The sequence below is a fragment of the Tetrao urogallus genome (genome assembly GCF_951394365.1).
Source record: "Tetrao urogallus genome assembly, chromosome: Z".
NCBI lineage: Eukaryota > Metazoa > Chordata > Aves > Galliformes > Phasianidae > Tetrao > Tetrao urogallus.
In genome coordinates this window covers 17,196,673-17,210,790 of record NC_136816.1, presented here as the reverse complement: position 1 = coordinate 17,210,790, position 14,118 = coordinate 17,196,673, and the positions used below count along the sequence as shown (strand labels likewise).

The window sequence follows — 14,118 nt, the reverse complement described above, 5'->3', positions numbered from 1 at the left end:
AGGCACTGCCGTTTCTACAGCATCGCCTGGGCTGCTTGTATTTTGGGAGCACCAAAGCTGGATAAGCTTGTGCTCATGCTGCTGGAACAGCTGTTCCTTGGGTGATTTACATAATTTCATTTGCTTGGTGGGTTTTACAAATCTGAGATATTCTTCACTGAAGGAAGATGAAATCAGCATTTTCTGAATTATTTCCAATAATTAATTCTCATCTGAATGTTTGATGGTACAATTACTATGTAGGAGCAAATAATCATAAAACACCATCATGGAGACTAGCTATTTTCGAAGTGCTGGTCTTTTCACATGCCCAGTGCATAAGTGGCATTCTCCCATGTTAGCAGAGTTTGCAGGCAAGGAATGTAACTTCAGATCTGTGCCTTATGTGCACCAGAAGCACTGAAAAGCTGTGGGATTTTGGAATACTTGCATTTTAAAATCTGCCTCTCAAGTATTTCATTTGGCATTAATTAATTTAATGCAGTTACTGTCACAGTATGATATATGAGTCAAATGTTGTGTGCCCATCAGTGCTTGGTGCTACCACTGGTCTGGGTTGCACCATCTTGATCTGCTTAAGCATGGCAGCAGTGAGCACTGCCTTGGAAAACATGTTATACGTTCCCTTGGCAAGTGTCGGGGTAAGAAGATGCCACTGACTTCTTTTATGGCACTGCTGTATGTCAAGTTTGGTCATGTAAATTAGTATTTCTCAGATTTATAACCTGTGGAAGTTTCAGAGCATAAATACACATTTAATAGTGGTCTCTGAAGAAGCCACGTGGATCTATGTTCTCAGGAAGGACGGGGTATATTGAACAGGTAAAATTTCCTTTGTTCATAAAATAATCTTCCTTTGTCCTGCTTGAGAAGATGATGATTTTCAAAAGCTAAGTACTTTGTGCTCTTGGGTGCAATTTTATAATTCTTTTTCTAGATCATGATAGAAGAAAAAGAATATAAAAAATTCAAAAATTCAGTTGTCTCACTGATGTATGTTATTCTAATTCCTCAGAGTTACTGTGACATACCTTGCAAATGTAATCAGTGCTACCTGTTCTCTAGATACAGCTGATAAAATTGCAGACTAATGAAAAACAGGACTGATGGAAAAAAATGCAAGGAGTTATTTAATGTGTCACCTGCACCCATGGTATTTCATGGAGAAAGAAACTCTTGCCTAACCTACTCTTGATGAGAGTCATGAGATTCTAAAACTTCTATAGGTACTTTCTCAGCTCAAAAACATTTTCCTATGATGACATCTGAACTTCCCATCTCACATTTGACAGAAATTTTATTTTTATATGTAAATACAGGTAAATATATTAATACAAAAATGGATGTAGGTATAGATAATACAGATATGTTGTAGATGTAGATACAGATATAAATATATTGATAGTAGATAGATATGGATTTAAGTATAGGTTTGGATATGGATATAGATATGAAAATAGGTGTGAAGAAACAGCCATAAATGTAAATGTTGGTGTAATTTCAATCCCCACCTGCTTACCTCTGGGGGCAATACCACTTTACTATGTGTTTTGGAAGCCTATAATTGCATTGTACTGATATCGGAGCCTTTCCTCAAGGATGTGTCTTGGATCTCATGCAAGCATTCACTGCTCATAGAGCTGCATTGTTCAAGAGTGTTGCTTGGAGTCATGTTGCCAGTCTGACCAAGCTAGTGATGGCTGGAAAACTGTAGGGCTGAAGGGACAGTCATCTGTGTCATTTCACTGGCAGCAAGTTTTCATCGACATTTCCTGTGTCCTGGCTCTTGGAGCACACAGGTCTGCTGCAGACCTCATGAACTGCTAGCCAATGTCCTGCCCACTGCCTCCCTGCATCTGCCAAATGGCCTAGTCCCAGCACCATTGCTGAACCCTGTGGAAGCTGTGCTGGCACCAAGTCCCCATCCACCCCAGGTTGTGGGGCCTGGGGCCAATTCAAGCATGGTGTCTCTGGTGGCCACACAGGCTGCAGGGCAGATTGCAGCGATTTCATTTGGGTTTGCCCTTTTGCCTGTGCTCTTGCCCATTTTATAAAGATTTTGGAGAAATTTTGGACTTGTAAACAGGTTTGCTGTGTGGAACCAGTCTCCCCAGAGCAACCCACAGCCAGCCCACTGCCTGGTACTCCTTTAAAATCAGGGATTGTGACATTGCTGTCTCTTGAAATGCCATTTTATTACCCTCCACTTTAGCTGTTGCCTTTTTCTGATTCATTGTTTTTAAATGTACTTGCATACCACTTGCATTACTGCAGCTGCCTACAGTCTGACCATTCCACTGGTGGAAATGACATCTCTGTCCCAGCCACAGAACCATGCTCTGACTAGGAAGATTCCATAGCTGTTCGGCACCCTTTCTTTCCTTTTCATAATGCATACTCAACAGAAAATTTCTTGGCTTTCAATGACCTCTGCTCAGATGTGAATGACCTTACAACTTTCACTTATTTAGCCAGTTAGCACTCAGAGGAGCAAACAAATGACCCATGCTCATGGGACTGCCCTTAATATTTAATGAAGAGTGGTGGAAAATAAGAGCCACAGTGATGTGTTAGCCTCCAATCTCTTTCTTGCATTACAAACCTTGCTTGCACTCAGCTCTTGTATGTATTTTTGCATCTTTTACATGTGGGCTGAGAGAAGGATGTAACAAAGTTGATTACCTTTTCAGGCCGCTTGCTCCTTATGTGTAGGTTGTGTGCTGTAATAAGGGGGAGAAAGAAAAAAAAAAAAACACTGCAAATATAGAAGCTCAGAGGTAATCTTCATCGTGGATCAGTGGGATTCTTAGTGCTCCGTTTCTGCTGTTCCATTAAAGATACTAGAGATAATAAATGGCTGACGAAAATAAACACTGACGTGTCATGGGAGACAATAACTTAGCATAACATGCCTTAGTATGTGTAGTCTATTCTCTAGCTTTGCCAAGCAGCTTCCCACAATTTTCTTTGTATGAGTATTCCATCTAAACAAGCTTACTGTGAGTCTAAGCCCTCTTCATAGGCTGTATTTTTATTTCTTCAGCTTTGTCTAGTTCTTCCCTCTTGGTTCCTCCAAAGAATTAATTTCCCTACCCAGACACTTCTAGATCGTTATCATGTCCATGACTCCACAGACAATTACTTCTAAGCCAAACCAAACATACTGAAGTTTTGTTCTTTTTCTTTTGTTTTGTTTGTTTGTTTTAATATCCCCTCAGAAATCACTGCTTCCATTTCATTAATTGGTTTATGGCTTCTCTCTTAATTTTTCCCAAGCTTTTACCTTTCTTCACCATTCAGAGGTCTACAGCATATGTAGACGCTCCTAAGATCGTCAGTTCTCTCTCTCAGAGCCTCTTGAGCTAATAGACTCCTTTCCAATGTTTTTCCTGACGCTCTTGTGCTCCTTGTCAGAAGCATTTAATTACTTTAAACAAGACATTTATTAAGTCTCCTTTTTCCTTGGCTTTACTCGTGATGCTCTGAGAGAGTCTTCTGTTTTGGGGTTTGAGATCCGGAAGTTTACATCAGTAGAGCAAAACAGACTCAGCAGACATGGTAATTTCCACAGAGCACACTCCACTTCGTACAGATCCAAGGGATCCTTCTCCAAGAATAGTAAATGAAGAAACCTTATGAATTAAAAATAGTTAAACCTGTCATTCTGGATAACATCTCACACAGCCAAAGGTTAACAAGTTAAATACCTGTTTAGAAATAACTGTGATATAGAAGTCATTTAGTAGCATCATAGGCAGGAATGTTTTTTTTTCTCACATACACGTGAAGATATGAATGGTATAATCACACTGTAACACTATTGCAGAATGGTATATGTAAGAGCATAAAGTCTTACATGAAGAGTTTAATTTGTGTGTGTCTGCATCATGGGAGAAAGAAAGATAAATTTCCATTAAATCCTTCTGAATGGTATTTGCATCACTGGGTCAGAGGGGAATGTGACTGCTGATTTGTTCATTTGTTTGTAAAAGGAGAATGAATGGCATTGCTTCTCCGCATTGTGTAAATATGAATAAAACACACTTGCTAAGTTTTAAATTGCTGCTGTTTGTGCACATGGCCCCAGAAGGCTGCCTTTCACCCTTTGAAACATTCAGAGAGAGCTTTGATAAGGCTCTTTGCACCAGTGTGTTTCAAAGCTTGGCTCCACAAGCACAGAGGCGAGCAATGTGATGGGGAACAAGGTCTGATGTGGCAGCTGGCATAGGATCCACTCCTATCAACACCAGCTGGAAGCTTTCCACCATGTGAGGTGCTCCATGGAGAACAGCCAGGCTCTCTCCTCCATCAAGGAGTAAATCCTGAGGCGTGGAGCACCCTTAATGCTTTTTGAAGCCTGTGGTATTGAAGTATTGAACTGCTGCTTAAAGAATAAGACCCTGGGTCAGCGTTGTGGCTAATATCTGTGGAGAAACTTTTCAACCTGGAAACTTTTCTCTGCAGACGTGCCTCAGTACAGAGCCGTGCCTCGAGGACTCTCTGCTCCTGTGCAGCATGGGAAACCTTTGTCCCACACATCGTGTCATCCCCGTGGGGAGTCACCATTGTGCTGCGCACTTCTAAACACAACGGGAGGAGGTTTTTGTGCGAGCAGTGGGCAGGAACGGCAGGGGGGCAACTTTGTGCTGCACAGCTGGTGACCACAGTGACCGACTTGCTGCTGCGCCAGAGCAAGTGATGGCAGTGGCAGCACACAGGCAGGCAGTGCTCCTTCCCGGTGCCACCAAAGGACAGCTTTCCTGGGTGGGAGCAAAGTGGAGAAACAGCAAGGATGGCTGCATGCCTGTGCTCACTGTGCGCCTGGCCACAACACACAGTCACCTCTGCAGTCGTCAGTCCAAACTTCGTATTTCTTTTCACTTTGGCATTTTTTCTACCCATTTAGACCCCTTCTACTTTATTAATTTTATTATTTTTTCTCTGTCTCTTCCTTTTGCTTTACCTCCTATTCAATGTGTCATCTTTTAATTCATCCAGTTAAATAATAAGCAGTCTCATTATTTTCTTAGATCACTCCCTAATGGCCATGTTTAAAAGACTTGAGCCATAATACCAGTCCCACTGGGACACCACAGATATATTTTCCACCTCGCATCACTATGTATTAGTTACCTTCTCAAGTGCTCTCACCTCTTTCCAAGAGGTGCAACAGCACTTACTCACAAGACCATGAAGCCCTAGTGTGTGATGAGGTGAGGGATGATACTGAGGTGAGATACTGGCCAGAGCCCCACAGGTAGAGCCTGAACCTACATGGGCACCATGGTCACCTGGTTACTGTGGTCACCACAAGAGCAGCACAGGCATCACCAGTGCGCTCATGCTGAGTGCTGTAGGATGCCTGCAGAAGCGCTTATCCATGGCATGTGTAAGGAGTCACATAGGGCTGGATCTGGCCCCAGAAATCTCAGGCTTGGTGAAGACTCCATGTTGGAGCAAAGAATACTGATGCACAAGAGGCAAGGACAATGGCAGCTTACCAGATAAGGAGGGTCATAATAAGTTGTGACTCCTCAGGTTACTCCCACACAGATTAACCTATGCAGAAATTGATTTATCTTTTGCCCACCAATTTTTGTTATTCAGTGAGGCGGTTGAAATTGGTTCTTTTTGTTCTTGTTAAATGTGATCCTGTTTTGTTTTCAGGCTTCTGTTACCCTAAAGGTACTTTCAGGGTTGTTGGGGTTTTTTTGTTTGTTTTTTGGGGGGAGGGTTGCTTTTTGTTTTTCAGATGTCTTGCTTTAATAGCATTCAAACATAAATATTATGTGTGTTAATTTCATTTAATCTTTCTTTTCTCAGATTAACATTGTTTTTTTTTTTCCTCCCCCCATCACAGTCCTTTGGTGCCTACCTGATTGTGCATGAATTCTCAGAAATAATTGCCAGTAGTTCAGCAAGTTCATTAACTGATTCCCTGAAGACCTTCAGATGCATGTCATCCAGACCTGGTGATTTGTATATTAAATTTTAGCAAGTATTCCCTCATCTGAGTTTTTGTATTTACAACTGTATCATCAAGTCTACATTATTTCTAACTGTCAGTATCTCTTTCTTGCAGTGTATAAATTGATTCTTGTACCTTGTTCACTGTTTTACATTACTCGCTTTACCTCACATATTGCTCGATCCACTTTTGGAGTTCTTCCCCGACCGTGTTCTGCATTTGATAAAACACAAATGTATCTCTCCTTACCTCCTCTTGCACTGGAAGCAGGAGATCACTTTTCTCTCAAACCCTCTTTCTGTGTTTTTTTTTACTGTGCCATGCTGGTGATTCCCCAGTACTATTTCACATCCATCTGTACGTCTCCGAGTGACCCCTTGGCACCCCCTTCTGGGTCTCTTTCGGGTTGGGAGAAGGAAGATTGATGGATTTTGTCCTTCTGCAGCGGTAGACCTAGCATAGTTTAGGATGTTCCAGCTGTCTGCCACATGTAGCAGTTTGCATACATTTTTTTGTTACACCACAGTCCATACATACAAACCATTGCTTAATGTGGTGTTTTGAGTTGTGCAGTTTATAATCATATTTGTTGAAATTAGTGAGCACTATGAGGATATATACCTTGGAGTATCTTAGCTGTAGTACAGAAGCTTCTTATTATATGGCCCTCACAAATTATTATTTCCATCAGAAAATAGATGGCTTCTCACCCATTTAATTTAGATTTGTCTACTACAAAATACACAACTGAGATTGCAATCATCAATGATATTTTTCCTCTGGCAAAAACGTTATGGCCAAATCTGTCATCACCCTGAGGACATAACTCTTCTCACTTCTGTCAAATTTCCCAAGCCTTTGGTATATAAATCATAAATGCACAGTCTGTGCAGTGTTAAATTTTTAGGGCTCTCCCTTTAGTGGTAGTTGAATGTGAATAAGTAAGGACAAAATTTGACCTTTAAATGACTATAAAGAGCCAAGGCAGATACTTGGCAAGCTTTTCTTATTGCAGTATTAATCAAGCAAAGAATCGTCATAATCCCAGAAACTAAATAGCCATTGTAGTGATTTTATCACCAGGGAAATTGTTCATCTGTCAGTACGATAGTCACTAGGAAGGAGAAAATAGGGAGTGTTAAAATTGCTTTGGACCACTGAATCATTGTGTCCCTCTAGATTCAAAGCTTGAATTGTTTTTTCAGAGGGGTGGGTTGAGAAGGTTTGCTACAGGAAAGCTTTAGGTTAATCAGTTTCAGTAACACCAGTGAATGTGAGCCTGATCTCTCTTGAGGAAATGAGGAGAGTGCATGGGAGAAGGCAAGTCAGAGAAAGGGAAGGGGAGGCTTCTGAAACTTATTGTTTTGTCACTCTTTGTTTCTGGATGGCCCTTTCACAAAGGAGGAACGTTGTTGATTAAAAAAAGAGAGAGAGAGAGAGAGAGAGAAAGAAAAGCATAATGTTCGCTGCTGTATTTTCACCTAATTGAATCCAGCAGATATTAATGCACATGAATGCGACAGGGACAGAAGGGATGGCTGCAGGCAGGCGATGGCGCCGGCTCTGTGTTGGTGCGGGCCTGGGGAGCCATCTGTGAGGCCTTGTGCCTGGCGGGGCTCTGCACGGCGCTCCATGTGTGTGACACAGGTGTGTGAGGGGACCTGTGTCAGGAGCGCCGTCTGTCTGCACTCTGGCATGCAGTCCATCCATAAAACCCGCTCTGGCAGGTGACGCACATGTGGCACTGCCTGGCGAGGCACCAAGGGAGGCCTTCAGGCACCGCGGTGACACCAGCCCTGCCAAGGGCTCGTCTCCTGTGCTGGGACACGGGTGAGAGTCCTACAGGACAAGGCTCTGTGCCTGCTGTCCCCGCTGGCCTACCACGTCCTTCCTTGTCGTCACCCCCAGATCGCAGTACTGTCACAAAACTGTTGCTAGGCAACAAATGTGGTTACTGGGTCTCAGCGAATAGCTGAAGGGGAAAGTGAAGTGTTGCGCCATTGTAGAGTAACCATAGCAATGACCTACTATTACAGACTAAAGAATTATCATTAACAATGTTAAAGTATCAAACAGAGGCCTGGGATCCAGAGACTTCCAGGCAGCGTCTCCACGTAACTGGAGTCTCCAGGAAGAGATCCCAGCACTTCCCCGGTGCTCGGCTCCGCGGGAAGGTGAGCGCTTCTCTTGGGTTGATATGGGGCATTTTGCTGTTTGTTTTTGTAAGTCGAGCGAATGCGGCACGCGTTCAAGGAAATACTTGTAAAGCAATAGAAATACCCAGTAAACGGAGAGGTATGGTTGAGTGGGATGCAGAAGGAGGAGTGGAATGACACTCACTTTCTGCCCATATGTCAGGTTTGGTTATTTTGAGGAAGGAAGCACCACCATCTTGCAGTGGTTGTTGCTGAAGTCTGGCCTCTGTTTTTGCTAATATCCAGGTATCAAGCTAAAAGCTGTGAAAAACAAAAAAGGTATAGGACTAAGTACACCAGCTCTTCTCAGTTGGACAGAAGAGGTGCTTCCATGGAGCCAATCATCATGGGGCACAGTTGTTCTCTGGACAGACACACCTCTGGACTCCTGCCATTCTGACACGAGCAAAGCCCAACCACTGTGTGCCATACGCCTATGGCTGCAGTGCAGGTTTGCTGCAATGCACAGGCCACCATGAAGTGACTCATCCTGTGACTTTGTTTTGCAGGTACGGAGCGTCATGAACTGACTTCCTGGAAGAGTTTTCCATCCATTTTCAAGTTCTTCAGCGAAGCAGTGGAGGCAAAGAACAGCTCAGTGAAGCCAGCCCCAATGCGGCGCTCCAATAGGATAAAATACGAAGAATTGTAAGAGGAGGAAGGGGGAGAAGACTCTTCGCTGCTCGCTCTCTGCAAGGAGTCTCCCAGCCCCTCATTAGATTGTTTTCTTCCTAGAGCACAGGGTCGTGATGTATACATCTAAATAACGTTTTGCATTATTTCTAGATGAGTGCAACTGTCAAAGCAATATGGGTTCACTGGCTGTGCTTCCTGTGGGCTGTAACTTGGATTTCGTGCTGCCCATCAACGCACAGATTAAGGCTGACAGTGGTAGCAGCATCGTACAGCTCTAATTGCCCTGACATAGCCCTGCCAGGGCTGTGTTTCTAGATCCAGTAGTCTTCTCTTTCTCGGCGACCAAGTGGGATCAGTTCTTCAGTCTTTCATTTTCTGCTGGTAGGAGGGACAGAGAAGTTTGGTCCAGAATTATGGAAAAGCCCCATTGTTCTAGAGATGCTCTCCACCTGCCGGATCAATGGCATTATCTGTGGATCTTATCTTCCTTTTGAAAGCTCCACTTGAAAAAAGTGGCTATTCATTAACTGCCTGGATCACACTGTGAAATATGACAAAAAAAAAAAAAAAGGGAAGAAAAAAAGAAAGAAAGGAACAAAAAGGGAAAGGCCACGTTTTCCTGTTTATATCTAAATGCAAAAAATGCTTCCGTTTTCACACGCTGGGTTTCCACGGACTTTGCTACTGGTGTGTGCCCCCGCCCATTCTATGGCTCTCTCTGCACTGGGTGCTGCTCTGCACTGCATCAGCTGCACGACATGCCTGACGTCGTGCCCAGCCTGTGAGCACGCTAATTAAGCTCTTTTAGGTTTGATGATGCTAAATTGAAGTGATCTTTTCTGCAGTGGCCGTGCCCACCTCGCCTCTGATGTGGTTAGTGATGGGGAGGTGAAGCTCACCACACTGCCTGGGAGTTTGGGACCCCACCGGTTCACCCCTCCTCTGTGATGCTCCCACACTTAGGGGTGGGGTCTTGGGATGTGCTGAGGTTGTGCCCCTGGAGGGCTCACAGGGAGACCCAGTTTTTAGCCCAAATTGTTCTGCACTCTTATGATGCTGGGGAAACCTCGAGTTTGCAATGTCAGCTGCAGCCTATGCATGTTTTGTGCAGTGGATTCCCACGGGGAGCTGCGGCAGGGAGAGGTGGGGAGAGAGGCTCGGCCCGGTCCCCTTAGGGATGTTGAGGGAAAGAGCATCTTCTGCGTTCCTAGTAGGGGGAGGAGTGGAGGGCCGGGGAAGTTTGTCTCCCAGCCGCCGTCTGACGGAATGGGTTCTGCCCAGTGCAGGGGCAAGTTTCCAAACATTGCGGGAATTAATTTCTTTTTTTAAGTGTCGATAAGAAATGAAGTGTACCGATTTTTCTACTTGTAACAATTGTCCAGTTCTTATGGCTTTTCCTTACCGTGCCTTCACCTGGCTTGTGCTTCCACAAGGATCTGTAAAGCACAGCGAGCCCCCCACGACCAAAAATAAAGATGCTCTCATCCCAGCTCCTGTTTCTCTGTCCCAGCGCCGAGCTCCGTGCCCCTCCACAGGGAAACGGTGGGCCCGACCGGGGCTGAAGTGCCTGGAGTTGCCCCTTCCACTGCACCTTTCCGGGGGGGCTTCGCATCCACCTCCACCCCCTAATGACTGGGAAACAGCCGAGCGGAGCTCCTAGCCGGCTCCCTGCCCTTCAGTCGATCATCTAAATAAAATGTTAGTCATAATAAACCGGGTGGAGCCTGGGGAGAGGCTTTGTGGATTTCCGGAGCCGCGGGGGAGGGGACCCTGCGGGGCGGGCCGGGAGGGGCGGGCTGCTCTGCTCTGCCCGCAGGGAATGCGCTGGTGAGGGATGTGCAAGATGGGGGCACTGGTGGAAAGGGGGAAAGGAAGAGCGCCCTGTTGTCTGCACGCCCACGGTCAGAGGACGGTGAGAGCCTCTCAAGCACTGAGGAGAAGGGAGAAGTGGGTTTAGCTGGTTCCTTTGGATCGATGTTTTTTAAAGTTGAAGGTCGCCCGTCTCAGGCAGTGATTTCTTCAGCAGCCGAGTCTGACTTGAGCCTGTTCACATTGCATCACGAGGAGACTTCGGGACATCGGGTGTGGTGTGCGTAGCACGCTAGTGCCCTGCGGGTTTTCAGGGTAGGGGGGGAAATCAAAAATATATACATATAAATACATAGTGGAATGGGTTCTGCACAGTGCTTCGTAGCAGAGCGGCTCCCCGCCATGGGCCGACGAGAGCCGAATCTCCTCGCCAAGGAGGGGAGCGGGGAAAACGCTCCTCCAGGAAAGCAGCCACCGGCCCCATATGAACCCCCCAAACACAGCGGGACTGCGGAAAATAAAATGGGAGGGGGGTGGGGGTAGGCAAATCAACCCGTCATTTGCATCATGCTCCCATTGCACGTCGGTTACAGCCATCACGGTGCAGATCTCTAGGGCTCGGTCAAAAGATGCGGCTTTTCGTGGGAAAGGACATTTCTCCCCTGTCCCCGAGAAACATCACCGATTGTTTTCTTTCCCCCTCTAGGTATTTCATTCAGAAGTACAAAAGAAAGTGTCACGTCTAAGGCTGCGCGGAGCCACACGTTGCACCGTGCTCGACTCAGCCAAACCCGAAACGAGCTGCCAGGAATGTGCACGTCCCGCGCAGAGCACTCGGGAAGCGCTGCATCTCGCGGATCGAGGGATGCGCGTGTCTGTGCACGCAGCTGTGGGTACCCGGATCCTGCAGGGACGGGTAGGCGCGCCTCGGTGCGCGCCCGAGTTTTGTCTACAAAGTGTGAAATATGCACTTCTCGAGAAAGTTGGGAGGAGATGTCATTTATCATTGCACCATCGTACTGCCGCAAATTTTCACATTTCTGTTCCATTTCGGATTGCGTGTGTTTGTGAGTATTTCACTAGATCGGTGACAGCTCTTTATTTGCATAATTATATGCTCTGGTCTGAAGAGAAAACTAACCCCCAAATTTCATGGGTCACCAGACTGCGACAATCAATGTTTTATCACGTATGCTAAGCAAAACCCAAGGAGCTATATGAAGTTTCTTGGGGAGTTTTTGCTCCTCAGAAAATTGAAGATTTTGTGCCTCTTGAATAGACGCAAAATCTTTCCAAGCTCTTTGTATCTGAATTCCGTTTGAAGGCAAAACCAGAGATTAGCTGGCAGATCTGGATTTCAGACCAACAGCATTATTACTTCAAAGTGGATTCAGACAAGCAGCTTTACTGCATCTCCGCATTTCGCCGTCCTAAGTACTATCATTTCAATGGTGGCAAAAACAAAAAGTGGCCAAATGGGAAGAGGCAAATTATCTCCGAGCCCGCACTGGCCGATGGGTGCGGTCGCACTCGTTCCGAGCACCTTTATTCCTCCTGATGAGCGCTCTCCCTCCTGGCCCCGTGCGAAGATGTGAGCGTCGCACACAGACGGGCATATAAGCACGAAGAGAGCCATTGCCGTGCCGCAGCATTCGCTGCTGATCACGCAGCTGTGGCGCGCACCCTGCGAGCTTCTCTCCTGGTGCAGACGGGGGAGAAAGAGCTTCTCTGATGGGAAGCGGGCGGCGGCAAAGCCCTCCCCCCAGCAGCACCCTGGGTGCTGGAAGCGCTGGGAAATTGTTCTGAGATTATTTAAAAAAAAAAAAAAAAAAAAAAAAAAAGAGGAAGAAGTGTATTTAGAAATGTATTCATTCACACTTCCTGAGGACCTCTCAGACATGTAGGTGAGCTGTGAATCCTCGGAGACGTGCCGCCCCAGTTTAACTTTGTTCATGAACTGAGGTGTTCTGTTCGTCACGCTGTGACCATTGCCGAGGATGCACGTTGGGGGGACCCCTTCTCAGCACCCCTCTTTGCCCGCCCTCCGTCCAGCACAAGGAGGTTCCGCGTCCCGACCCTCAGGGCAGCATCATTGGCTATACCACGAGGCTTCGAGATTTTCCGTGGACATAATCCCGGAAGACTTTCCCGGCCTGAAACACGAGTGGGGAATGAGATCAGTGCCGGGGAGAGCATCGCGCCGCCGCGGCGCTGCCCTGCGGGGAGCTGTCTCACTGTATGCCCCACTCCGCCTCTCGCAGCGCCCACGTGGGACTGCGGGTCGCCCAGCCCCGCGCCGTGGGTCGCGATCCGCCGGGCCCACGGCCGAAACGTTCTGCCCCGTACCTCTCCGCGGGGTTCAGCACACAGGAACGCACCCGAGGACTGGTCTGCAGGCGGGTTTGTCCCGGCACAGACAACAGCGGTTATTGCTCGCGAAGTGCGGCACGGGGAAAACTGACCCCTCACCAGGGAGGCCCGGGCTGTCCTCTTTTGTGGTTCCCATTTCCCTTTGCTCGAGCCCCACTTAATCCCCTAATGCCTGGCAAAGGCTGTCTCCAGAGTTCTGCCTTTAAACTCCCTCTTTAAAGTTGCCATCACGGACACAAATGAATAACCCAAACGCGCATCTCCCCGAGAGCCTTTAATGCCCTCTGTTTTTAATACAAACTCACCAAATACTGAATTATTATTGTTTCTGTTGTTGCTTTTGTTGTTTCTTTTTGTGGTGGTGGTGGGTTGGTTTTTTTTTTTCCTTCCTCCCTCCCCCCCCCCCCCCCCCACCCTTTTTTTTTTTATGAAGCAACCTACGTGAAGAGCTTCCCCTCCCCTGTAGTGGGCCGGGTCCCGCAGCTCCGCTGGGTGCGGCACAGAGCGTGGCGGTGCTATCGGTATGCAACGCTCTGCAGAGAGGTTCGACCGGAGGCTCCCGATGTCCTTCTCATGCGTTTTAACTTCTACTTTCGCTCCCACTAAGCACTGTCGCTAGTTTAGTCAACGGATTTTATTTCATCCTGGGACGAAGGCTGGATGGGAAATTTTCACGCCCTATACCTCTTTAAGTGCGCCTTATTTATTTATTTAAAATTACCGTTGTAGCAATACAAATTCCGTGGATGCAAAATAGTTTCCTTTGCCATTTCTGCCCACTTTCTCTCTGGGAGGTAGCACGTAAAGCGGGGGCTGCCCGAACCTCCTGGACACGGTCGAAGTTGGCTGTGGCACCGCTTCCCACGCGGGGCAAAGGCACGGATCCCCACCATCCCCCCCAGCCCCGTCCGCGCTGCCCAGATCCCGCCCCCCCCCGCCCCCTCGGGGGCTCCGCGGTGCTCGCGGCGCTCGTGCGGACCCAGCACCATGGACAGCGCCACCGCCGCGGCACGGCCACGGGCTGCGGGCGCCGCCGCTCCTCAGGGATCCGGGCCGGGGGTGGGGAAAGGGTTCGGAGGGAGACCCCCGCTTCCTGCGAGCCGGGACCCCCGGGAGAGACAAGCTCCCATACAGGGAAAG

General features: G+C 47.2%; 1 protein-coding gene across 1 annotated transcript in view; it reads left to right on the top strand.

The window, feature by feature from the left end:
* The window catches only part of ARB2A (ARB2 cotranscriptional regulator A), a gene marked incomplete at both ends in the record, with an annotated part of 234,916 nt that extends 226,101 nt beyond the window's left edge, over nucleotides 1–8,815 (top strand). The window contains one exon of the mRNA XM_079548659.1: nucleotides 8,673–8,815. Coding sequence (XP_079404785.1) covers nucleotides 8,673–8,815 — 143 coding nt within the window. The remainder of the gene's footprint in view (nucleotides 1–8,672) is intronic.
* Between the last annotated feature and the right edge of the window lie 5,303 nt (nucleotides 8,816–14,118).